Raw genomic sequence first — 26214 nt, 5'->3', positions numbered from 1 at the left:
TGTTTCGTTTTGAATGTCGAAGAAAGGGCTTTTCACGGTTCGCAGAAAAATTGATTATTTTCCTGGGCTTCTGTATCGTCGGCAAAAGATGTTCACTTGTATTCACTACCGACTCTTTCTATATACTTTGATGTGAAGAAAGTAAAACGAACAGTTTTCATCATGAATAATGCTGGGCCTAAAAAACTATTAAAAACATAAACAAAAGCGCTGAGAGCTGCTTCCTTTAGCAGAGTTTGAACAGATGTTACCAAAAAGGGCAATCATGAGAACAGATGTACGTGTTTTTTGATAATGAAGAAACGGAATAAGATCCGGTGGAATTTTTTGTGGCGGCTTATGAAGAAACTGAAACTGCTGGTCACGTTTAAAAAGTGGACTTTGGCCAGAGAGACAATACATTTAAGAATCAAGTTGCTATACACCGTGCCACAAATTCAACAGGAGTGAGTCCTGCAGTGTGATTCTCATACAACAGTAGTCACTTCACTTCACGTTTGTAACTTACAGCATTTTCTGAAATGTCTTCTTCAAACATTCCAATTTCTTTTCTTTTAACGGTGGTAGTTTTTTGTTGCTCAGTAGCAAGCTGTGATTGTAAATCTTCAACTCAAGCGTTCCACTTCGAGGATTACTCAGAGCAGCGAGTAAAAGGATGCTACTATCATAACCAGACTTTGGGGATTTGTTTTGATATTGAACAAGGCTCGATAAAACTGATGGAGACGGCCGGGAGCATAATAGTGTTATACCAAGAACTTGGTACAGACATGTTCTATTACAAGATTATAGATCAAGATTTCCTAGGGTAAGTGAAACGATGTTTTTTTTATCGCAATCGGGAGAAGAGTTGTCATTGACCCGTGCTCTTTGATGAAAGATATCTGTCGATCAATTGTCAGCAGCTATACTGAAAAACGCCCTCGAAAGTTCCCTGACGTTCTTATTCTGTTCTGCTACGTCATTCATAGCGTAAAGTGGGTAATACCGGTAACATTGTAATTCATCGTACAACATTAGACTACTGAAAATTGGAAAAAAAAAAACCCTTGAAAAATGATGAAGTTGTTCACCGGCATACTTGTAATGAATCAGTCTGTAAACAGAAGAAAGAAGAAACACAGTTTTTTGATATGTAAAATAGACAGCATTTAGAAACCACTTTGTCATGCCTGCACTCGGTAAGATAATCCCATCCACATAAACATTTTCTGAAAGCCGTTTATTACAGAAAACAACCGCATGTTTGAAGTTTCTTTAAAGAAAATGTCGCCGTTTTGTAAAAAGATACATTCAGCGCCAGAACCTCTTGAATATCACTTAACACGACGAAACAGACCACGCGATCTTTTAAAGCTGGCAGCACTTACGTCCACAGAGAATTAACTTCTGATCAATAATTTTGTCAATCCTCTTTAGGCGCGGTCCATCATTGTTTTATATTCCCAAAGCCATTCCCAAAGTATCACACAATCTTCACGAGTTTCTGACGATGGGCCGGACCTCCGAGGAAACACAGGTCGAACTTCAAGCGTTAAAAATCCATTACCATGAGGCCATAAGAGAGCTGCGGCAAGAACCGGAAATTCAACTTCTGGAACGTTTGTCACAAGCACTTGCTGAAAACGTAACCCAATCGGAAATGTTAAAGCCATTTCATGCCCTGTGTTACAATCTCCTGAAGACTTCAGACGTTCAGACTCCACACGAGTTGAGGGCTAGACGCGATTTGGGAAATGAAATTTCTGGGCACCATAGTAAGAGACAAAAGCGCTGTGACTTAGCGCTTGATCCAAAACAAAATAATTGCACTGGTATGTGTGGCCCCAACTGTTCATGCTGGTCTTGGGTCTGTGGTGACTGTTGTTTCCATCAGGGATGTCATGAACACGATATATGTTGTGAGAAATATGGGTCTTGGAGCGCCTATTGTGCTTTACCGCTCGGCTTCAGTTGTGAAAGTTATAGGACATGTTAACGATGGAAATGATAAGTTGCCTTTTTTTTGTAAAGTATGCATCTTTTGCTTCAATAAATTATACTTTAAAAATTAAAATAGATGAAATATAAACACATTTTTCGTTTTAAGTAAGTTATCTGTACAACTTTACCAGTTTCTTTTGGTTTAAAAACATGGACTCAGAACCTATACCTAGTGTTTTGCTACTTAACCCTTTACAACCCAACATCAGTATGCATGTTCTCCATAAATTTCTTAAGGAGCTGACGAGGAGAATTTGTTTAACAATCAAGAACTTCTTTGGCTGGTGATCATTTCTTTTATTCTTTTGACCTCAATGTGTGTTTTAGGGGGTGATTATGGAGGGAGAAATTAGATGCTAGTCAGTTTGAGGGGTCATAGGGTTAAATTTGGTCCCGATTACCCTTTTTAAAAGGAGAATCAGAACTTATCTTTCAGGTTTGAATAACAAGGGTTTCAATAATGCTGATGGCTCATTTTTATTTCTTTTGTGCAATTAACAGCAATTTAACTTCTATAGTATAATGATGAAACTTTCAAGAGCATATGGAGCAGTTTAACAAGACCTTGCTTTTCAATTCTCTGGACATGGTTCTTTTTTCTCGTTCCCATGAATGTAATGAAATATTCAATATGCTTATCAACAAATATCTTTTTACTTCATTCTAGGTAAATAAAACTTGTTTGGATCGAATTTGATAAAAAAAATCATGACAAGTTTTGTTATCAGACTTGCACTGAATTACTCAAATATACTAGTTGCAAGCATAAAATATTTGAATAGTCTAAATAGTCTAGAATCATCCAATGCACAACATCCAAAGCCATGAATTTTTTTCAAATCACATTTTGATACGCAGCGTTATTGTATACAAAGTATCATTCCATTGATCATGTGTATGTAAATAAAAAAGAAAGACATTGTTCTTTTTGATTGTTCAACTGGTGAAAAAAATATTCTTATAATCTCTATAAACAAGACAAAAAATCTGAGTCTCTCTCCCAAGGATTGAAACTCCAGACCTTCACACTTCATTGTTGATGCCCTACACCGAAGTAGACAGTGCTTATCATCAAGTTTCACCATAGAAAGTGAAAAAAACATTTTTCTTTATACAATTAAGCTCTACAGTATTTTTTATTTTTATTTACAGGCTCTGTGCTCACAATGCTTGTCCCATTAGCCTAAGAGATACACAAAGGCCTGTAAAGTCTGTGACAATTATGTTTTTTTTCAATCCACCTAATCATTGAAAAATTACAACCAATGTCTGAGATATGTACATATTAGGTGATGAGCACTGAGAAAGCAATTTCCTTTGATCATAACCAGTCTTCTTTCCTATCTAATTTTGTTACACAAGTGAAAAGGAACAATGAAAGAAAACACATCACACCTATAATTACACCAACATTGAAAACCAGAGAAGCAAAGGAGAATAGACAAAGGCAGGAGTTCAACCATCCATAGCTCTGTGATGGAAATGCTTCTTGTGTTCCCTTGGTTTAAACATAAAGTGAAATTCAAAGGAAAATAAATCATTTGCTCACCTAGTCATTGTTTTAATTCACCAATAAGGTAATGGTCTTCAAATTTTTAAAATCAGAATTCACAAAAATTGATCCAAAATGTTTGTATCATTAACACTTTAAATTTTTAACTAATCCCACTCCACTTGATGGATGTATACAAAATTTCATCTGTCTCATCATTTACGGAACAAATAAGGGCTGTTTTTTTAACAGTAGCACCCAGTCTTCCAGCTGAGATCATCTCAAATGGAGTAATTTTCTTTCCCCATGGAACAATAATAACAATGTAATATGAGTGATACCTGAATGGATCACCAGGATATGCTAGTAAATCTCCTCCAAATTTAACACCAGATGTTAAATAATATCCTTTTTCCCATAAGTCCAAAAATACCCTGTAATGCAGCTTTTCAGTTTCTGTGTGGGGGTATGTCCAATGTGCAGCTGAAAGAGTCTGCAGTCTTTGCGATGGCATAATTGTTGGAATGTGAATTAAAGTTCCAAGGGCAGACGAGGCCTTCGTTTCTTCATGATTAATATCACGGTTAGGTGACACTCTCTGCAAGCTAGACTTGTCCTTACGTTTACAACCCAATTCAATTTCAATGTGACGGGCCTCAATGCTATCAGTTTTTCTTACTGATTCTTCATTAGTTATCAAACCATTGTCTATATTACATTTCGAATCCAATTGATTAGCAACTTTTTCCTCCTTTTGGTTGCATTTTTCAGGATTGCCTTCTTCTAATTCTTCACTTTTCACTTTTTTTACTGGACTAGTTACATTTTCATCTTTCTCTCTCAGTCTTCTCTTCCTCCTTCTTCCCTCCTCGATAATTTCTGCTAATTCCACCTGCTTTTCTTCTCTTTCTCTTTCAAATAACTCTCTCTGTTTAACAACGCTGTCATGGCGAAGCTCATGAAACGTCTTAACTTCTTCATTCGATGGAACCGGGAGATTTTCCGGTAAGTCAAACATCCTTGCCAGTCCCTTGTTCAAAAGTAACGTGGCCTCTGCTTGCGAAAGAAGAAGCGGCAAAGAAAAACAATGGTTCTGTTTTGGTTTACGAGGTAGTGATCCAATGAGTGATCCAACTATGCGATATTCAACACGAATTTTCTCAGCATCTTCAGGGTTCCAAACGAAAACTTTACTGGATTGAGAGAATAAAGTCACACAGGTTTCCGCACCGTCCGCCATATTGAAAATTATCTTTTTTGTGTAACCGCTGAAGTAAACTTTTTAATAATCTCGGGCGGTTACATTGAAGAGCCTAGTCTCCAGTCTCCAGCTACGAGAATTTCCAATTGCAATATTTCACCCTAGTTTAGTAAACATGGCAATGACAAAGATCGATATCTATACACAGTTTTCCCAGGAAATAGTCAAACTGGCTTTTTTTTTTTTTTTTTTCATCAAATAAGCGCATGACCTTCTCTCGGAATGTATAGTTGTTGCCTTCAAAGCTTGGGATACAAGTTTTATTTACTCGCTACGGTTCATAATATATACTTAGCACGGTATTTAAAAGTAGTCTTTAGACATAAGAAGAACTTTCTTTCGGTAGCGACCGGAGCCCATGCAATTGGCCTCTTAGCTTGAATTGTTTGGGATTGTAAGATATTTCAATCTCTTTTTAAGTCCAGGGTAAATAATCCGCGATAAGCACTGATGATTAATAAGAATTATCAACACACCTCAGCTGGTCTAGACGTCTTTTTGAGAGCCAGCAATACAAACGCCATACCAGACATACTGCGCTAAGGCATACCTGAAAACTGTGCACATCAACTATTCCACTGAGTGAGAGGCACCGGATTCACAGTCCTAACACCTCTGCAAGAGGCGGGGGGGGGGGGGGGGGGCGGAGGTGGAGGAGGTTCGGCGGGAGGGAGAATGAGTGACACAGGCACACGCTGTTCTAAGGGATCACAAATCAAACAAAGGCCCGACTTCGAAGGCTTACAGTTATGAGTATGACACAATATGACTTTACTTCTGATACTTATTTCCGGTGTGTCTTCATGGCTCGACAATGTTGAGACTACACTTGAAATAACGAAAAAATTAAGTCTGCCATTTCTGACAAACATGTTGACCCTTTAATACCATGAGTGATCAAGACAGAATTTCTCCTTGAAACATCAATACAACATCGAGCAGGCAAGTTATGAGAATGTAGAAAACTATCAATTAGGATATAATTAGTTGATCCATTACCATTTTCTCCGATGTAACATTTTAAGAATTTTGCTGCAGACAGTGAGGAGAAATACTAATGAGATCTTAGAGTGAGAAGATTAAGGAAGTGGCCAAGGGCGGCTTAGCTGAGTGGAAATTTTCAAACAGTCGCTGATTGGTTACCTTATATCTGCTAACTTAAAAACTGCATCTTCTTTGGTTGCAAATTATTCCTTAATCTATAAAATCAACAATCGCGTAATTTGTTCACTGCTAAACCGGGAAAGTTTCCAGCTGAGCCGCACGCGATCTTCACTGAATATTTCTGCCTTATTAATACCGTATAACATAAACTTTCAAGGCTATAGTTCGCAGTTCAGTACATGGCTGAAAGTTGCGTCATCAATGGAGCGTACGGCACGCCTCAACATCCCTCGAAAAATCTTCTTGATATTGGGGGGTTCCATCATTCCCATTTATACAATCCTTCAGTTCGCTCTAAACATGTCAGCTGAATCGAGATAAGCTCACTTAAAATAGAAACACGTGCATGGTAGAGAGGCATCCGTAACAGCTTCATCCGTCGTGACTGAAAGGAAAATGCAAATTATATTTCTTTACAGTCTTAAACTGTTCCACAGGCGAAGAAGACGTTGAAGGCAGCTTCCTTAGGCGAAATATATGAAAAGAAAAATTTTACTCAACATCAAAACAAGAGAAAATCAAACGAAGCTGTTAGCCAATTCAACCCATTTCTTTCCCTGGGCGGCAGGAGGAGATGAACGAATAACACAAGCAAACACGTCACTGGATTGATGCAGTAAACAGAAAAATGAGGGGAACAACCGAAAAATTTCTAAAGAATAACGCTCCTAAAAACAAACAACCACCGGCCATACAGGAGTTTACTGGGTAACAGGTGATCGTTTAAACATTCCAACATAACTTTTTGTTATTTTTAATGAAATAAAAGCTATTTTTCTATTTTCCACGTGTCTCGCTAGAACCTGACTTCTCTTAAGTCATGCCATTTACGATAATGGTCAGAAAAAGTGCTCTCATAATTTCCATTCTTATTTTTGAAATGTAACGTTTTTCAAAAGGTCTCTTGAACCAAAGAAACCGCTAAAATATTCATTTGTCCAAGCGTGAAAGGAAAGTTTATCACAAAAAGCGTCATCATACCGAAGAATGCGTTACCAATGCCATTGCTCCCTCATGCTGGTGATAAGCGTAATTTAAGTCTCCTGTGCGTAAGACCACGGAAACACAGAATTGATGTACGCGATACAGAGCTACTCTCCCATTTTTAATTTACCATTTCTTAGAGTCTTTCTTTTCTGCTCCAGTATCACGCAAGTTTAAAGTATTTTACACTGACGTTGTGTTTCTCCTCGAAAACTACTGTTTTGCCTAGGTCCTAATTGTAAATATACTTAGAAATCCTTAGTCCTGGCAAATTAATATAATTTCTGGTGTTGAAAAGCGAAGAGTGTGACACTTGGACCGATTTACGTTTAAATAGAGCAATAAAAACAAACCGCGTTGAAATGTCATATGTTCAAATTAAATATATTCAAAATGCGCATATAAAGTTCAAGCACATTCATATGTCTAACTACTCGTTAAAACCTGTTTTTTCAACGCGGTATCGAGAGTTTATTTTAAGCTATCGAGAAGAAGTATCTTCAAACAGGTTTAACATAATCGTTCTTTCTTCTCTGTGACTGACCACTCATGCTCGATGATCGTGACGTCATCTTGCTGTTGCTCATGCAGCCGAGACACTTATTTTCCAGGTCCCAGAAGCACGTTCGGCAGTAATAGACGCCACAGTCCTCGGTGTCACAGTGCAGGTACTTCCTGTTAAGTCCAGTGCCACATACAGAACATCTTTGAATACTGACTCCAACAAACTCGAACAAAGTTTTAATCCAGCTGAAATTATTACACAGAACCAGTACTGCGTCCAACCTGTTGAGTGTTTCATTTTCTTCAGAGAAGTTGTTCATCTTTTCAATGACAGATTTGTAAAACATCTTGCGTTCTTCAAGCAGTTTGTAGTACAGGTAAGCAATGCGTTTTCTCTCCCGTCTGGGGTAAAAACGCGACGCAATCAAACGGCGAAGCCGAAGGATAAATGCTTGGAGAAGGATTATCAAGAGCAGAACTCCTAGAAGAGTTGACAAGATGATGACGTAAGACTCGTTCAGCCTCTTGAGTTTCCCAGCGCACCTACTGGGAATATTGGACAGCGGTTCCTCTCGAGTGATAACAAGATAAAAGTAATGATCTAATAGAATGATCATAAGAGCAAAAATTAAATAAACGAAGTAAAACAGCAAGTATTTCAGCATGCTTCCTTTCTCGCTCTTAGCCAGTTGGCAGCCAGTTGGTTGAACGAATCTCTGTAGCTCGGCTTTTTTCAGAGGAACCAGTAAGTCAACGGCTCCGCTCGACTTGCGCATGTCCTCGATTGACTTGAAGCGAAGCGTGAGGTAGTGATTGTCGAACTCATTGCAAGAAAGATACCACTTGTGATAACTGTATGCTTCGTACAATACAAGTAAAACCAATAAAGGCAACAAGAGAGTTATGATATGGACAAAGTCACAAGGCTCCCCTGCTGCGATAATAGTGTTATTTTTGTCCGTGATAATATCTTCTGTTGCCATCCGCCCAGGGAAACGTCCAATTATTTTATCAATTTGCGATAACTTGTGATAACTCGCGCTGCTGATGTCTTTGCACGTTTCTTTAATCCGGTTGTCTGTGAGGTGATCACAAGCGTTCCTAGGCGTAAGAAATTCACAGTTTGGTGGTTTGTTTAGTTTCGTACATTGGCTGTACATGTTATCGATCTCAGAGGAGCAGATGTTGAATGTGCGCCTCAGAGTACTTATGCAAATTAGTTCAGATGAATTGTTATCTGCAGCATCAGCTGATGACAACAGGGAATAATTCATGTATTTTTGCAGTTCGTGTGAAATGTTTTCGTACATTACCAAACGTTGTACAACAGCAGGATTATTTTTATCAACTAGAACAAGTCTGGTTGGGTTACCACTGCTATTGTTTGCTAACTGTCCAGTGTCCATTAGGCAAGCTCTATGAAGGGTGACCAGGCGTACATTCTCAATAAAATTGCACATTGGACCAGAAAGGACAAAAAATGTGATCAGCAACCAGACAGAAATTTTCCCTCCACATGCAAATAAGCTTGGGAAAATCAGTAAGGCGATGCATTGAAGACGCGTCTTATCGAGAAATCCGAAAATTGTTCCCACAACAAAACCGACTATAAGAGCGGAAACGATGCTAGTGACAACGTGCAAATGAGCCAGGAGAAACAATGTCAAAAATATGAACACACCCAGAAGTAATCCTAAAAATATGCCGAGTAAAATTCGTAACTTCGGTCGCCTTTTTGGCGCAAGTAGTTTTTCTTTAGTCTCCTTTGCTGCAAGTCCTGCATCCTTGATGTTCTCCGTAGAGCGCTTGCCTTCTGTATCTATGCTCTCATACGAAGCCATTCTGTTCTTCATGTGCTCTTTGGTCTTCCTGATTACGGATGATGTTGGCTTCAGAGTTGTTGAACCAGCTTTTGATTTCTTATTTTTGTCTTTCGGTTTCTCGGCCGTTGTTTCATCTTTCCCTCGCTTCTTCGTTGAAGGCGACGATGGTGGTGTTTTGTAATGCATCGGTGTATCGTAAATGTGTGGTTCGTTACACTCAACACAGCCTTGATCGTTTGATCGGGCAGGTTTAGGTGGTAAAACCACGTTGGGGACTTGATAAATACTCGCTTCGTCCTTCGACAGTGGGTTCTCTTGAATATTAACTGCAGCGCCCCCAGCAGCGCGTTTGTTGGTCACGTTTGATTGATTTTTCTCGCCAGATTTCTTCGCGTTTTCTATCGGGTTAATTTTAACCGGCTGACTTTGTGCTGGTCTAGTCTCTTCCTTCGGTTTACTATTCTTGACCGTCTCTTTCAGTTGGGGTTTTGTCTCCTTACTTTTTTCTATGGGTTCGTAGTTTCCGTCCTCGTTGTAATCTTTATTCGGCGTGGGCTTAGATCGCAGAGAATCCTTCGCAGAAGCTGCTGTCGGTTGATTTTTCGTGTCCACTCGTGGGGCCGCTTTCGTTTCTGTGGACTTTAAACTGTCACCATTCTTATTTAAATTCAATCTGAAAGGCCTTCCAATCGCTTTTGGCGGTTCTTTTTCTGTTTCAGTCGCACTGGACTCTGGTTTCTGTTTCTGAAGTGTCTGGAGTGATCTAGGAACAAACTTTGGCTCCTGTTTATCATCTTTCATTAGATTTCCGGTTTTCGAAACGTCTCGCTTCGCTGGCTTCTCATCATCGTTACAATAATTTCCATCTACAGAATCTTCTACAACTCCTGAGTCCCCCGAAGTTTCCTTTCGTTCCTCTTTCTCTTGTGGTTGTTTCATGCTTCCGGCAAATGGTTTCGGGTAAAGCGGTGTTTTTCTAACTGAAGGCGTAGTTGTTCTATTTTGAAGCCACGCGGGTTTCTTGTCATCTTTTGCAGCAGGTTTTTCCTCGCTATTAGTATCTGTATCAGGACTTCCTGAACCGCTCCCTTTTTTATTATTTCCAGTCAGTTTTGCCGCACAGCTCTCAGGAAATTTTCCTGTTTTTCCACTGTTCAAATTTTTGCCATACATCCATCCGTCTCCTCTTTTACGAACGTCGAAAATAATATCACCTTTCTCAACTGCCATCGGCGAGTCTTTGCCACCAAACCTGGCTTCCTTAGCATCGGGGGTAAAATCTTGAGTTATTTTAAGATATAAGCCGTCCATGATGTCTAGAATTTTTGATGACAGAGAATTAAAAACGATTTATTTCACGAACGTCGCTAGGTTCTCATTTCGCTCGCTTGTTTGAATTTGAATCCACTAAACAAAAGAGTTGGAAGTGTTGTTTTCATATCGCGTCACATGACCGGTTTTCCAGCTGACTTCACTCACGCCACATCTTATTGGTTCTGCTTGATCGCTTGTAAAACACTTGATCTTTAGCTTTCACAAATCACTCAGCTATGGATCTGTTCTGCAAATGGATGATAAATAAGGCATGCCACTTTTAAAAACAATAAATAAACGATATCATTAATTAAAAGCATTTGACACTCGGTGTCACGTTGCCAATTTCCTCTGCAAAAAAGGTTGAAAATTCTAATCGCAATGTGCCGCAATTTGCCAAAAGCTGTGGGTATGTTTTGGTCTGTTTTGGTCTGTTTAATATGATTTTTGGCTACCGGCATGCATATTCATATTTGATTGCAGCAAAGTCGAATCACCTGCGATGCAACTTGTACGGAATGTCAATATTCACCCACTGACTCGGATATCAAGGTACAAGCATTGGAAACGAGTTTTAAACGTCAATTCTAAAATTAGCGACATATGGTTCAGAACACAAGAAATTGTTACATTATTCAGTGTGCCTATCCATGTGGAAATTTAGGGCTCCCAACAAACTGGGGTTGTCCATTTGTTTCAATTTTTAAATCATGATATATCATTTCAAAATTTGCTCCAGGGAAGTAATATCACAGAGTCTCAAGGAAGCAATATTTCTTGCCAAACTGACTACGTGACACCATATGAAAGCTTTGACTCTAATGAGAATTGCCTATAAAACTGAGAAAATCAGCAGTGTAAGAATAAGAATGATTTTCATTAAAAAAATTGACTTAAAACTAACTCTAAGTACCACAATAAACTTTTATTTTACTCTCGGATTAAGGCTAGTCAAAATAAAGTCATAATTGAATATCCACATGATGAAATTCTTGAATCTGCTTGAATGAACAACATTAAGCCAAACTGATAAAACTGATGACTCACAACTCACTATTAAAACCACAAATTTAGAACACAAAAAAACTAGAGTAGATATCCATATAGAATCGATTTAAATGTCTTTGTGTTTGAGCCAACGATGAAGTGTGGTAGTGTCTTTGCTTTTGAAAGGGCACTCTGTGGCAATTTAAAATAATTTCATTATATTTTCAAAATTATAGAGAATGTCAATTAGACTGGCTGAAATAAAACATCAATGCTTGGAAACAGAGACCAAAATAGTTTGGAAAATGATTGAGAATTAAGCTTTAATTTATTGTTGTGAAAATCTGAAAGGTTTGATCAAATATCTAAGCCAAATCAGCACCAGTGATGAACTCCAAAATCAAATAAAAATTCTTGATCCACAGTTCGCAAAATATATTTGCTTAACTCTTACTAGCTCAGATTGCTCAACATACACTCCCTTAGGGAATGAAAAATTACACAATCCTGAAGGTGATGACTTTTGTACATAATTTTTGCATGAAACCTCTTCTCAGGACAGGCATTCTCATTTAAGTACAACTTAAGTTGCAGTGTGAAGATTGTGTTTCTTTGAAAATGAACCTCTGAAGGCTACTTCCTGAATTGATAATTGTTTCAAATTTACAAATTATTTTTTTCTCTTTTTTTAAACTGGATAATTCTGACATTACTGATCCACACAGCACATCATTATGGAATGCCCTACTCTGTTTAAACTCTATACGTGATTTCACACACATACACAAGCCAAGCTACCTCAAGAGGAGGAGCATCTGACTTCAATGCCTGAAAGTTCTACCACTTAATTATGTTATTTCACAAATAATTCACCCCTAAGCATTGTTAACTTTTAAGTCTTTTCACCTTCTTCATATCAAAGGCAATGAGAGTGGGGAGGGAGGGAGGGAAAGGGGTTCATCACTAAGACAGAGAGTTCTTGAAAATTTCCAAAATCCCATTTATCCATGAATATTGACAGGCAAGAAAAAAAAGACTAGTCTTCGTCTATTCCTGTTGTTAAGATTATTTAGCTACATATTTTACTTTGCAATTCCATTCAGTTCTGAGACATATCTAACAATTTTCAGTAAGAATTAACTAGAAAACTGATCCTTTGCTTTACAGAGGCTATATGCATCAGGCAGGTAGGTACCTGATTTATGACAACATCATCACACTGAACTACTAGGGACAATAGAAATGCTTCACCAGTACGTAAAATTTCGAAAATTCGCTGATTTATACCAGGGAGTGTGGTTATCGAAGAATAAAATAAATAAATTAAAAAAAACTATTTTATTTCCAAGTAAATTCATTTTGTCTTTAGATCAAATAATTTTGACATGAGAGAATCCAAAGCCCTCGAAAAGAACGGTTTTTGGAACACAAGGATTCCTTAAACTACGGTGTATAGTCATTTTATGTTAAAATACATCAAAAGAGTGAATCCTTCGGTCAATAATGATTAAGCTTCTCTCAAGCTTTTGTTTATCTTGCAGATTTTTCCCTGGTTTTACGTCTAAAGCGAAATAAAGCATCAACGATCAAGACCTTCCCTCTTACTACTGAAAATACACAGCCCTTATAAAAAAATTGGAAGAACAGAGTAGGGAAGGCTTGGTAAAATTATGAACACCGAGGAAATACATGTGGAAGCCACGCGACATAGGATTACAGGAGATTCGAGTTGCCAGGCAAAAATAACATTATGGAATGATCAAAGACTCTATTTTTAAGATTGGATCGTAGAAAACGTTACAAGCCTTAAATAGACAAGTATAATCAAAGATATGTCGAAAAGTCTTACCTCCAGCGCGGAAAATGTTTGACGCCCATCGAGAGACACCAGCGTTGTTTCAATATGTTGTTGCATGCACCTGCATAGCAAGCCCCGCGAGTCGAAATCATCGCTAACATTGGATCCATGAAATAGGTTGAAGTCTGTATTTTTTCAAGATGGCGTCTGGTCTTGCCGTAAACATCGGCGGATTGAAAGTCTGCTTGATCGTGAAGTGGAAGAGATCTCTAGGGATGGACAAGAAAAATATGTACCGTAAGTGCTGTTCGTTAGAATTTCAGTAATTCAAAGTTTGGCTCTCTGATTCTGATTTGACAAGATTTCCACAGGAACAATAGGCCGTCAGAAAGCTTTGAAAAAGTACACACATTTTTTCCTGCAAGAGTTTATGTAATACATTTAAAAACCTTTTTGAGGTATCAAAACGATATTCTTGAAGGGGGTATCTAACTATTATGATCAATCAACTCTCAGATTGATATAGCAATACACATCGTTCGAGTCATTTTAGTAGAGAAGATGTTTAGAACTTGTTGATGTGGAGACTAAGGATTGGGAAGTAAATTAATTACTGCTCATATGGATGTGTTAACACTTACAGGCAGCTTTCCATGTCAGAGAAGCTGGCCAAACTAGCGCACAAGATAGACTTTTTATCAGATGTAAAGGGGCACAAAGAGGATGTAGAGAAAGAAGATGATGAAAAATCATTGGTAACATTTCAACCTTCTCTGTGGCCGTGGGATTCTGTTAGGGAAAACTTGAGGTAAATATTTTTCAATATATGTTTACCATTCTACTCAAATATCTAATATAAAGGTATTAAATTCTCTATCTGTTCTATATTTACTTGTAAAATGCAGTTCCAACCAATAATTCAGACTGCTGCTATTATCATAAGATGCGGAATGACATTGAGAACAGTGAAGAGAAGTTGCATTTTTAATCACTTTTGTGGAGGGATTGGACTACAACCTCTATCGGGAAAAATCTTAAGACACTCTTGATAATTGAAAATATTTAATGGAAAAATTATGCAAATGATTGGTTTCTCAACAGGAAGTCCTTAACTGAAGTCTGTGTATTATCTGATGTTCTGAATGTGTGCGAGACAAGAAATATTTAGTATTGACCCCAGTCTCCACAAAACCAAGCCACTCCTAAGCCACTTTTGTCTTTGATCACTAAAAAGAAGGTTAGGAATGAATTTACTCAGAAAATGTCTCTGGAACTGAATTTTAATCATCTTATGAGTGGATCTTGGACCTTTAACTTTGGAGGAACCAGCCAGAGTAGTTAAATTATTTTGTTGGTTAGATTGCAGGCATTTACTCACATGTTATACTATAAAAGACAAGAACAAGGCCTAATTCAAGTTTTTTCAAGATTTGAATGTCACTTTTTGTGTAATTTTGTGTGAGCATGTCCTTGTAGTGTTTTCAAGTTTCTTTAATTGCACAGCTAGTTCTTCTTGCTTGTGTTGGTGTCGTAAAGTGTAGTTTATGAATGGTTTCAAGTTCAAACAATTTCCTACTATAGCTGCTGTACTTTATTTGTGTTTTCCTTTGTTTTAGAGATACTGGTGTTTTTATTGTTCTTAAAACTAAGAGAAAAAAAGAAACAAATTGACCAGTTTTCATAATTTTAGCCTAAAAGTAATTTAAATGTCAATATAATATGCATTGCTTGACATATAAGACTCTTTGTCAAAGGAATTCAACATTGTCTATTGTTGTTCAGGGTCTTGTAATGCTGCTGATATTCTGCTACGAGGAGCTCAGAGAATGGAAGATGCAGTCAAAGAAAGAGCTGATAATACATCAAGGCACCTAGGGAGCAACGCAAAAGATTTCCATTCTGAACTTATGATGCTTATAAAGAGGTGGAGGTTAAAAAACAGGCACTTCTATAATGGGGGATTTGACATATCGCTCAGGTTAAAAAATCAAAGAATGCGTACTTCTGTTTACACAATATTTGTAGCAAATACCACTTCATTATTTGTAAGCAGTGTTAACCCTCTTAATCACCCTCAGTAGGGATCAGCACTTGTGTTCTCTGTATACACAGTTTACTAAACAGCCAATGAGAAGGAGGTCAAAGAGGTGAAATCAAAGATTAATATTTGCAATAAAGACTTGGGTGTTTCTTTTCATAGCTGGCTCACAGTTCAGAAATCCAGGATTGTTTGAGGTTAACAAAGCTACAATAGCTGAAGATAAAACAGAACAATCCACCCCAGACAACAGAGCTTTGGAGGTGACTGTTGGAAGTGATTTGGAAGGAACAGCAGAAATCAGAGTGGCTATTGTGGAGTCTGGAAAAGATCTACAGATTGCATCTGTTAGAGGTAGTACTTTGTTTGGTTTAGGCAATGTATAATTAGGTAGTTTTACTTTGGCTGTTTCACTTCTGTAATAATAGTTAACTGTAAATATATGAAAATCATATATTTGAACTGTGGATAAAGAAATGAATATTGAAGTGATCTTCACAGTAATAAATACTACTTAAGCAACAGTGAAAAGAAAGCCTGAAAAAAATTCAGGCCAGTATGGAATTTGAACCCATGACCTTTGTAATACTGGTGTAGTGCTCTACCAACTGAGCTAACAAGCCCAAGAGAGCTGGTCATTATGTTGATTCTGAATAAACTGTGAAATGATGAATAAATACCGCTAACCGACTAAGTGTACTGGAGTGGTATTGCAGGTGTATTTGGAACCAAAATATGAGGTGCATAACACTGAGTTTGCTATTACTAATCCCATATCTAACAAGTGCCAATAGGATAATTGTTTTTTAAAATTTAATTGAATCTTGAATACTTGTGTATTTGGAGCCTTTTTCAGCTCAGCAACAGTTTGTGTAATGCATAATTTCCATATAAGGTGACTTGGAATATGAGCTGATAACTGCAGTTGAGTGATCCAATTCTAGAAAGCAAAATTGGGATTTGAAAATTTAATGAATGTGCACACAAGTCTTGAGCAATGTAACATCATAGTCTCTTGCATGATGCAGCATACTTGTTTTCAGCTGGTAACCCATAAAATTTACTACCTGTAGTAGCTCTTAGAACCTCCTAGCATTACTTGGAATTCTTGAAATTCCAGGATGACCTGGAAAAATGATTGCTCTACCTGATGATTTCTGATGATGATTTCTTTGACCTGCTATGCTAAAACAATGATGACAATATTATCAATTTTGCCACTCTTGGGACAAATGGCTGCTTGTTTATTACTGTATTGGCTTCCCAAGCACAACAGTTGAGAATTCATCAGACAACCTCTTGCATGTCTGAAAGTGTGTAATCTGCTTTTCTTTTGTGTCTGTAAGGTTTGATGAGTGGTTGCTATGACAATATGCCAACAGTTATTCCATCATGGCAACAGAAGCTGGAATCAGCTCAGTCCAACTTATTTTGCAAAGAGTTATTTATGCAGGTGGGAATATTGTATGGACCTACTTTGATCATCTAAATTGCAAAAAGAAGAAAAAAACACTCAACTGCAAGCAGACAATTTGTTGTGCAAAACAATCAGTTCAATGGTTTCCTAGCATTTCTACAGTCCAGTTGGTATTTTTCAAATGGAGAGTGATAAACATGAGTTGTTAAGTTGTCAAGATAAAAAAACATAGAAAGATTGATCCTCTAAGAAAATGTGTAATTTAAATTAGCTGCGAAACTGTAGTACATGTCCTGTACAAATCTATTCAAAGGCTAGTAATTTGTATTTTGCATTCAGACCCACATCGTTGCTGTGTAGAGTATTCTGGTTCACTTCTTGTTTTTTTTCTCTGACCAATGAGGTTTCAGCCTGTGGTCTGCAGGTGTACTCCCCATTTTTTTCCTTTTTTTATCCTGACAGTTTCTGGTATAAATCAGAGATCTCACAAGAATGAGATATCACAAGAGTTGAGTTATCAAGTTAATTTTCCTTGGCCTGAGCAAGTGCAAACTGTCTCCTCCAACATTACACTGAGTAGAGTACATCTTGTATTTGAATTTTTTACATGTTCCTTAATGAGTAAAAGCTCTTGCATTGTCAAACATCATATAGACTATGAACAACGCAACTTAAATGAGCCTTTGGGAGTTTGATCCTGATGGATGGTAGTATTATATGTTAAACCCTTAACTCCCATGAGTGACCAAGACAGAATTTCTCCTTACAATATCAATACAGTATAGCAGACAAGTGATGAGAGTAAAAAATATTAATTACGGGATTATTAGTTGATCCAATACCAATTCTCCAAACTAGCATCACAAGAGCTATATGCAGGCAGTAAGGAGAATTACGAATGAGATCTTGGGAGTTTTAGAGTTAAGTGTCCGTAAACATTTATGTGTATACATGTACATGATCATTACAGACATTTTATGCAGCGTGTCACTTATTTCTCTGTTTCTCTAATGAACAGCTGTCTCAAGGAGCTTACAATACTAAAGAAAACCGACCTCACTTTGTGATGGCCAATGAAATAAGAGCTGAGGTAGGGTTCCTTTTTTAAACTGTTATGTCAAATTTTCCTGTGGGGAGGCCAATTTAAAAAACAAGACAACTTTTAGTTTCATCAGTAGGAAGAGTTTTCACATTATTGCAATTAATTTGAGTTATTTTGATAATAGATTTTTCCAGGAACAGATCTTTGTATAACATACAGCTGTCGGAAAAACAGTTCAGAAGAAAACTCTTCTAAGGTAGAAATTGCCAATATGCGTTTCCTAATGTTTATTTTGAATGTTGGTAGGATTATAGACACCAGTCAGCAGCATGTGTACTTATTAATCTTTCACTCCTTTGAGTAATTAACATAGAACTTTTCCCTATAATAGTCATATGTTATTCAGGAACAGATAATGAGAATACTCAAACTTATTGGGTAGAAGTTGTTATCTTGATCTAACAACAAATTCTTGTAACTAATTTACAAGGAAAAATGGAGGAGCTAGAGGAGAGAATTAACAATCAGATCTATGGAGTTAAAGTGTTTGCAACACACTCAGACTTGTCTATTGAAGTAAAATAATGCTGAAAAGGCAACAGGCTCTACAAAGAAATGATCTTGGGGCACCTCTCGGAAGAGAGATGATATGCTGTGGCTCTGCTCTTAAAATTTTATTTCACTTTGCTAGAGCAATCCTTTCTGTTGGACCATGTGATTTTGAACTCTTTAGCAAAGACTTGAGTTTTACTGGGTCTGAATAGTCTAATTTTACCTCTATTTGTTTACATATTTTCTTTGAAATGCTCTGATGTAGACATATAAATTGTACTGTCCCTATTCAGGTGGCGCATAAGGATAAAGCACCTCGTGCTTACTCTCTTGAGTATTCTCTTCACTCGCTTCTCAGGAAGCAGCACTTAAAGGCACAGTCATTGCAGACACCTCGTCCTGTTACTGCATATCCCATGCAAGGGGGCAGCAAGAGGCTGTGTCTTGCTGGAGCATCAGCTCTAACATCTGCTGAGGTAGCACCAAATCTACAAAGGTATTTAGAATTTAGTATTAATTTTTTAAAACTGGCTAGTCTTAAGTGCATTGAGACCAGTTTAAAAGCCCCCCAGAGGTAGGTCAGAGGGCAAGTTCTTTGCCTTAGAATAGCCTTAGAATGCTAGTCCTTTGCAACCACTTTTATGAGCTCAGAGTGGAGTTGTTTTTTGTCACAATTACACCCTTCAAAAACATGTTATGTTGAAGTAAATAAATATGTGAGAGAGCAGTTAGACACAGACACTGATAATATCATTGGTAATATAAAACGCAGCACAGTGACCAGGGAGAGTACCATTCTCTTTCACTCTTTGACCACACCCAGCCAAGTGTACTGAGCTTTGCATGGCCTTTCTTAACAAGCCTAAAGTTATGTATGCGTACTTACCAATGTTTTTAATTTATTAAATATTTGTTTAAAAAGATTGATATTCTTGCGCTTGTGCTAAGCTTGATTTCTAAGTCTTCTTTCACTCTTACAGTGAGAGTCTTTTAGAAACTGTCCTAAAAGTCTCAAGACACAAAGTTCTTCAGAAAAGGTATGAGTTTCACTCTTGTATTTTAAGTGTAATTTGATTGTTTCACTTGACCAGATTGTAAATTAGGACAAACCACATTAGCGTTGATACCTTCTGTAATTATTCGAACATAACATTGTAGAGAACATCTAGACTCTTTCACACTTAAGAATGACAAGGAAGAAATTTCTCCTCTCATTGAATTTGAGGAAAGGAGAACATCACAAGGGGACATTGTTTGATTTCAAACCAAATTCTCTGTATTAAGATTGTAAGAAATTTTATAGCAGACACCGGGAGAATTTGTATATAGATCTTGGAACTGAGAGGGTTACGTGTTGTTTTATTGCTTCAACAAGTACAATTGCCATTTAACCGTTACAATCCACAATAACCAACATCGAAAAATACTATGTATTCTAAAGAGTATATTTTTTTTACACGTTGTGTCTTGATGCCTATTATTTGGATATTTTTTCGGCAGGGCCGTGGAGGTGATTGATGATCTGAAGTCCAGACTGAATGATCCTTGTATTACATGTCATTGGAGCACTGTAGGCAGTGACACTAATACATCAGCTACTGTTCACATCACTTCGCCAGAGGTTGGACATCTCGCTAGGTACGTAATTGGCGTCTTAATAATTACTTTGGCGTGCAGAGAATGCCATTTAATTCTGAGGCTAAGTTATCAAGTCAGGGGTATGCCCCGCCTGCGAGGCAAGTGGTTTCTGAGTGCTGCTCCGCGTCTCAAACCTCAAGCGACTTCGCCGTTCGTTTTCTCTGCGCTGCTCCTAAACGGTATTAAAGCGCGCACAAAACACGATCACCAGAATCAATTGTGAGCCATTCTCTCTCTAAGCGATTGCGCGCGACTGAGGAAAAACAGTTACAAGAATTCTGATTTTGATCACGCTGCATGAAATGTATTTGTCCAGGTCATCATTCCAGTTACGCGTGGGAGTACGAGGAATTCGTGTAGTGAGTGCTGATGGAGAAAATGTTGACCTTCCCACCCACCCTCAGGATTTAGAAGACTTCATCTTAAGTCAGGTTGGCTTGAAGACTTGCTTGTCACTGTCACTTCGTGAATCAAATACATCATCGTCCTTTTGGTAGTTGAGCTGAATTGCAATGTATTCAAATTCCTCTTTCTGCAGGTTTGCAATCATCGCTTATTAGTGGCCAAGTCTCTGGCGCAGAGCCTGGGCTGGCACGTGATCCATTGTAGTCGTCACGTGGGCACTGGGGCGAAAGAAAGGCAAGGTCACGTGGGTGGACTGATGGTGAAATCGCCAAATGGAAATAAGTAAGAATTAAAATTTGCGCCCAGCTTGTTGTAGTTTTACATTTGACAAAGTAAGAAACAAGCTCAGGGTTGTCATTAAAAGTTGTTCGGTGGCGGCAACCCAAAGATCATTTTGCGCCGGCCACATACACAAGTACTTTGGCGTAATAACGAAGTTGTCCTTACAACTTTACTGAGACCCCAATTATAGTTTCCATATCATCCTCCAAAACAATCCGAAGTCATTCGGGCGCTAACAAGGAAAGAAATGCCAAATGGTTACCTCAGGGACCGCGTGATTACGCTACCACAGTCTCTAGACTTAAGTTTGCACATACTTTTTTTCCATACGATTGCTTGGAGCGACTTTGTGATTTCGAAAACTGAAACGATCGGGAAGATCGGGTGATCTTTGGGCGATCTTCGGGCGATCGTATTGAAATCGGGCCTCGGAGGCTACTGAGTATACAACTCGGACACCAGCTTGAAGAGGCGCGGATATTCGAGACTTAGTTTAATCCTGAAAATTCGATATCTCTTTTGAAGTGTCTTTTTGTCCCCTGCGTTTTGATTTAAATGGAATGAACACTTTTGAAACCACTGAATAATTACGTTATTGATAAATTTTTTTCAGAGCTGTCGCAGTCCGCACAGGACCAGCCAGCGGTGTGAGCGTTTTGGTCAGGCGCCCTCAGCTCCCTAATGGCGTGGCGCCCGAGTTACTAGGCGACATGAACTGGGGGTGCCTGGGGGGAGATTTTATGGAGGTGCACTGGTCAAAAATGCCAGGAAGAACTTTTGTGCAAAAAATATTCTTACTGTTAGCTATTGAAATGTACTGATATCTGAGTATATATTTAGTACTTGTTTATAGCTACAATAAGTGACCAATAACAAAAGGAAGATCATGGTAGCTGATAAACTTGTAATCAGGGTCTTATTTATGCTTAGAAGTCTCCATGCTAAGCATCAAGAGTGAATCACCTGGTATTTTCTGTTCATGATCTGATAATTGACTTTTGATTATGTACAGTGAAGTATAATTATAACAAAAGTTAAGTCATTAAAGTCTTGCATTGATGTTGTGATAAAGTGAAACATATAGGATATTTGCTCGTAAGGCGGATGACCTGATGGCAACTTTTTGGTCGAAGGAAACTTATGGTATAAACTCCTTTGAGTACTAGAACGAGAGAAATATTACGCGCCCTTTGGCCCACCCAGAGTAGCTGTTAGAAAAAATGACATACTGAGGTACCACACATGAAAATTTCATGAAGGGTTGATGTAATTGGTGATTTTAACCCCCTCTCCCCACCCCTTCCTTGCTTGTGGCACAACGAAGCCAATCATTGCAGTTGTCAAAGCCAAAATAAACACCAATTGTCAAGTTATCTAGCCGCCATTTTCTTCAGGTCATCATGCAAGGCTTCATAAGGCCTGACCGACTTGACTTCCATGTGTACACAGTCTCCCATCTGCCTCATCATGGGCAGGTCAAACGAAATACGATCCACTTCGTACGGACTCTCCACACATAACAGGATGTATACCTACAACACCAGAAAGTTCATAAACTATAAGAAACATGCGCAGACTATCATTTACTTACTTCAAAGGCGCTTGAAAACTACTGAACACTTAAACAGCCCAGCCTGCCACTAGTCTCCTATTACTCGTTGGTAGAGCATTCGAAGTACTCATCGGAGGGTCGTAGGTTCCACACCTATTAGGAGCGCGCACTTGGAGTTCTTTTACTCAGAGTATGCCTTGGCCTGTGTCACTCACTGAAAACATCATCTTTTAACTGGACACTGATCGCACAATTTGAACCATTTTAGAAAGACTGTTACCAAAAGGGGCCACGATATCACATCGATCATTGGCAGCATCAACCAAATTAGATCTGTTTGGTTGTAGGGAAAGACTTACCAATATGGATTGAATCAACGATTCGGATGTCATTACTGTTTTATCCGAATGTATCAACTAGAATCACCAAATCAATTTAGACGCCAGCCAACTCAAATTTTATTAAAAACACTTTTTCAACGGACCAAGCAAAGAAATACATCCTTCTTTCTACCTCGAACAAAGACCAAAAGAATGAGGCTGGGGAGTGGAAACGAGCCACGATGTCATTTTCAAAACGTTCAAAATATTCTGTTAGTCAAAAGCTAATTTAGGCGGGAAAGTTTTTTCTGTGAGTGCGTGATGACGTTGAGATGCGTGAGAAGTGAGATGCATGAGACGTGAGATGCGTAAGTTAACACATGCCTTAGTCCCAAAGGTAAACTATTGTTTTCGTCGTTGTTTTCTTCTATCAAAGAACAGGATGCATCGTGAAGTATGGATTTGTGTGAATACTTTGCTTACCTTTCTTTCTCCTACCACCTTCCACAAGTCGACCACCTTCCCGCTTTTCTTTCCTCCTAAAGCAGCTTTGGCCTCCTGTAACCAAACGGCCAACAACTCGTCTTGCGTCTTACCTGCATCAATGAAACAGAATTCAGCGAAATGTAAAACTCGCAGAAAATACTTTTATTTGATGAACTACTCCTGAAGGATTCTCTCTCAGAAGCGCTCCAATGCTCCACTAGTGTGCCACAGAGAACTCGTTGCTAGGCTCTTGTAAGCCATTAAAAGACGAAGCATTGTGCATTGGTGTGATGGGATTAAAAAAAAATAATGGTATTTTAACAATGAAACACATGCTTAATGAAATGAAGTCACTGAAAAGACGAATAATATTTTTGTAGTTTACGACGAGGTAACTAATGTGATGGCCTTCCAATCTTACCTGGATATTCTATAATAAACGTTATCCAGTAGAAAAGTCCTGCTTTCGGTACAGTAGGTATGTCTTCAAACACCGTTTCATCCCCATTATTAACTCTTTTACTTATATCTGTTGCTAGTCCCGCGTAAGGTCTGAGGGGTGTCACCTCCATTTGTACCTGATCACCCATCTCCTTAAACATTGGCAAATGAAATGACAGCCTATCGATTTCATCTGGATTCTCTGCTTTCATAACTGGAAACAGATTAAAATTTCGAGGGAGCGTTCACTTACTGGAAGTTAAATTTTAAACCAATTTTCTTCAGTGAGTTTATTTTCTTCACTTACCACAAAATACTTTGCGCTCTCCCACCAACTGAAAGTGTTAAACCAAAACAATCATTTACATCAAAATATTATAAAATTTAATCTCTTGTTTACGTCAAATGGCAAAAAGGAGTGATAAAACATAGCTATGTACCCTTTTCATATATAACTTGAGACAACTTTTGACAGTTTGCGTCGCATTCTTCTCCGATTTGAAATATGTGAAATTTTATTTCAATGTCCCGAAACTGACACCTTTTACTGCCTTTTAACTAAGAGACCGAGAAGCTAAAGAAACCGATTTTTGCCCGAGTAACTCCTAAATATCCACAGATCTTTGGTGTTACCAATGACACTCTTATTTGTCTTTGTCGTGCTCAAACAAAAAAGTCGCAATGCCGATGGCTTGTTCTGAGCTGATTTTATTTGATCAAACTCAACAAGATTTGGTTCACGCTCAAGGCACGACGACTCGCATGAATGATTTCGGTTCGATAGACACATTCAGATATTATTGTTCAAATAGTATTTTTTTCATCAGAAGTATTGTAATTCCCTGACACAGAGAGGCATTTTCCAATGATTCATTATAGGCTATTATTTCCAGAGACTAAAGCTGTATTGTCCCAAACTTGTACGGACCCGAGGTCATGGAAGGTCTGAGTTTTCTTTGTTGTGATAAATTTGTGGTTAATTACTAAGACCTTTTGGTCTTTTTGGAAAAATTTGAAAAACAGCAGCCGGTCAGTAAAGATGAACGACTCAGATGTTTCAAAAAATACATTCCTACCTTCCATATCTGTAGTATTTTTCCCTTCTCCTTCGCTTTTAGTGCCACTTCTGCTTCTGCTGCCCAAGTTTTGATAATTGTTCTTGTGGTATTCGTTTGTACTCAATGGTAAACTTTATTAAGTACAGTAAGCTCATTTTAGAACCAAACGCTATTGAACGCAAGAACAGCGTAGTTTTCAGGAACTCCCGTACAACTTCTGTTTGGTACTTTGGTATTAACTTTATTCCATAAAATTCGCTGTATTGAACTGCAATATTTTCTCCTACAAAAGATGCTAACATATTCAAATTACGCAAATCAACTGACAGGGATAATTAATGAATTTTTCTGTAGTTAGCATCATTAGTTAAATTGATTGACATACCGGCGGATTGTCGCTGATTGCGAGTTGAAAGAAATCAGAAGTTAACGCTAAATGTGTTCTGTAGCTCAACTTAGGCTTTAAAAAAATAGGGAACTTTTCAGCTACGTGCTTAGCAGCAATGTAAGTTTATTTCTCGGAACGCGCAGTGACGTAAACGGGGTCAAGTGCGTCGAAGAAAAGCCTATTGGATTTTACGTGCAAAAGTTAGTTTAGTCGGCTCAGAGCAAAGTGTATTATTTGGAGTAATACAAGATATCAATCTCCTCTGGTTTATGTTGTGCAAAGTGAATCGCTTTTTCCTAATACTCTCGATACGCACAGCACCAGGCACTGTGCGCGTTAGACCAGAAGATGTGGACTACTCAGTTTTTTAATTGAAAACGGTTCAATACGCGAACTCGGAGAAAAACGTGATTCAAATGTGCTCGTTACGTCAGCTAAAATATAAATGAACTCGAAGCAATTAAAAGGAGTCAGATGAAAGGCTAAGCAAAAATTCCTCTACTAGTGGGGACAATATGATAATGAACAACTACAGATGGCGCCTAACATGAACTTACATGGAATCGAATTCCATTAATTCTTGACCACAGAGATAAGTCGTATTTTTCGGCTTTCTTTCTTTTGTTTCATGTTATTTTTAATTTTTCTGCAATGGCCCTGTTTTGCTCTCTCAGTATTAAAACGGCCGCGTGGATATAACCCTAATGATGTCCATCGGGGGTATCTGGTACTTAACCCTCTCAATAATTGTTTTTATATGTCTCTAACGTCTGAGCCGCCTTCCTTCTTTTACCAATCATCTAAGAAAACATAGCAAGCTGAAACTATCGTCGATGCATTGCCGACGTCAACGACAATCAAAACTGATTCAAAATTGATCATCGACGAGCGTTAGGAAAATAGAAATGGTCTTTGCTTCTGTCCAACCATCCAGGCGAGAGGAAATGTCTGAGATTAAGGATTAGACTTAGCTTTCAAAATCTAGAACGGTCTAGAAAGCAGCGGTGAAATTCCATTCTTTGGAGTTTTGCCTACAAACGAAAATCTGCTTACTATGAATAGATGCAAAAGACCATAAGGATCTCTTTATAGATGAAATTATTTAGTCTCGTTCCCAGTGTCTCTCTCCATCCCATTCCCTGAGTCCCTGATATGCCCCTCTTATAGCCGGAGGAATTTTAGAATTTAAGGGTCGCTAACATCATAAACACTTGAAACAGCGAAAGCGTAGAATTTTAATTTTGTATTCGATTTACCTGAAATCTGCCAAAGTTTTTTCGCATTC

At 38.1% G+C, this 26214-nt stretch overlaps 4 protein-coding genes and 1 pseudogene across 5 annotated transcripts; 2 read left to right on the top strand and 3 right to left on the bottom strand.

Annotated features, from left to right (window-relative positions):
- The first annotated feature begins 399 nt into the window (after positions 1-399).
- On the top strand, positions 400-2469 carry LOC131792192 (uncharacterized). Its single transcript, XM_059109571.2, has 2 exons — positions 400-808; positions 1420-2469. Exons 1-2 carry the CDS (start codon positions 522-524, stop codon positions 1976-1978), a joined length of 846 nt encoding a protein of 281 aa, XP_058965554.2. The 5' UTR covers positions 400-521; the 3' UTR covers positions 1979-2469.
- Positions 2470-3031: 562 nt separating this feature from the next.
- Positions 3032-4716, bottom strand: LOC131792191 (tRNA-splicing endonuclease subunit Sen34-like). Of its 2 annotated transcripts, XM_059109570.2 has the most exons (2): positions 3817-4716; positions 3032-3481 (listed from the first exon to the last, which is right to left on the bottom strand). In XM_059109570.2, the coding sequence occupies exons 1-2, from the start codon at positions 4713-4715 to the stop codon at positions 3439-3441; spliced, it is 942 nt and encodes a 313-aa protein (XP_058965553.1). In that variant the 5' UTR covers position 4716; the 3' UTR covers positions 3032-3438. The 2 variants fall into 2 exon arrangements, with proteins under 2 accessions (XP_058965553.1, XP_058965552.1); XM_059109569.2 differs by having other exon boundaries at positions 3032-4716.
- Positions 4717-6638: 1922 nt separating this feature from the next.
- Positions 6639-13426, bottom strand: LOC131792194 (DC-STAMP domain-containing protein 2). The gene is made up of 2 exons (XM_059109573.2): positions 13362-13426; positions 6639-10772 (listed from the first exon to the last, which is right to left on the bottom strand). The coding sequence occupies exon 2, from the start codon at positions 10520-10522 to the stop codon at positions 7385-7387; it is 3138 nt and encodes a 1045-aa protein (XP_058965556.2). The 5' UTR covers positions 10523-10772; positions 13362-13426; the 3' UTR covers positions 6639-7384.
- Positions 13427-13510: 84 nt separating this feature from the next.
- Positions 13511-21731, top strand: LOC131792195 (mediator of RNA polymerase II transcription subunit 17-like). Its single transcript, XM_066169408.1, is given in 18 exon segments — positions 13511-13540; positions 13543-13607; positions 13954-14118; positions 14412-14452; positions 14455-14495; positions 14497-14547; positions 15065-15246; positions 15248-15288; positions 15511-15702; positions 16695-16801; positions 17784-17855; positions 17992-18063; positions 18653-18855; positions 19340-19396; positions 19860-19997; positions 20314-20428; positions 20536-20684; positions 21298-21731. Coding segments are annotated over 18 exon segments (1929 nt in total). The 3' UTR covers positions 21506-21731.
- On the bottom strand, positions 21163-26211 carry LOC131792196 (uncharacterized; annotated as a pseudogene).
- Between the last annotated feature and the right edge of the window lie 3 nt (positions 26212-26214).

The sequence above is a fragment of the Pocillopora verrucosa genome, chromosome 7 (assembly GCF_036669915.1).
Source record: "Pocillopora verrucosa isolate sample1 chromosome 7, ASM3666991v2, whole genome shotgun sequence".
Lineage (NCBI taxonomy): Eukaryota > Metazoa > Cnidaria > Anthozoa > Scleractinia > Pocilloporidae > Pocillopora > Pocillopora verrucosa.
The sequence above is the reverse complement of the archived record's forward strand: the minus strand, read 5'-3'. Positions and strand labels throughout refer to the sequence as shown.

Excerpts from the sequence above, each read along its gene's own strand:
- LOC131792192 (XM_059109571.2), top strand. The coding sequence starts at position 522 with ATGTCTTCTTCAAACATTCCAATTTCTTTTCTTTTAACGGTGGTAGTT. Across the intron at positions 809-1,419 it reads ATAGATCAAGATTTCCTAGG|GCGCGGTCCATCATTGTTTT; the intron begins GTAAGTGAAACG and ends AATCCTCTTTAG.
- LOC131792191 (XM_059109569.2), bottom strand. The coding sequence starts at position 4,715 with ATGGCGGACGGTGCGGAAACCTGTGTGACTTTATTCTCTCAATCCAGT.
- LOC131792194 (XM_059109573.2), bottom strand. The coding sequence starts at position 10,522 with ATGGACGGCTTATATCTTAAAATAACTCAAGATTTTACCCCCGATGCT.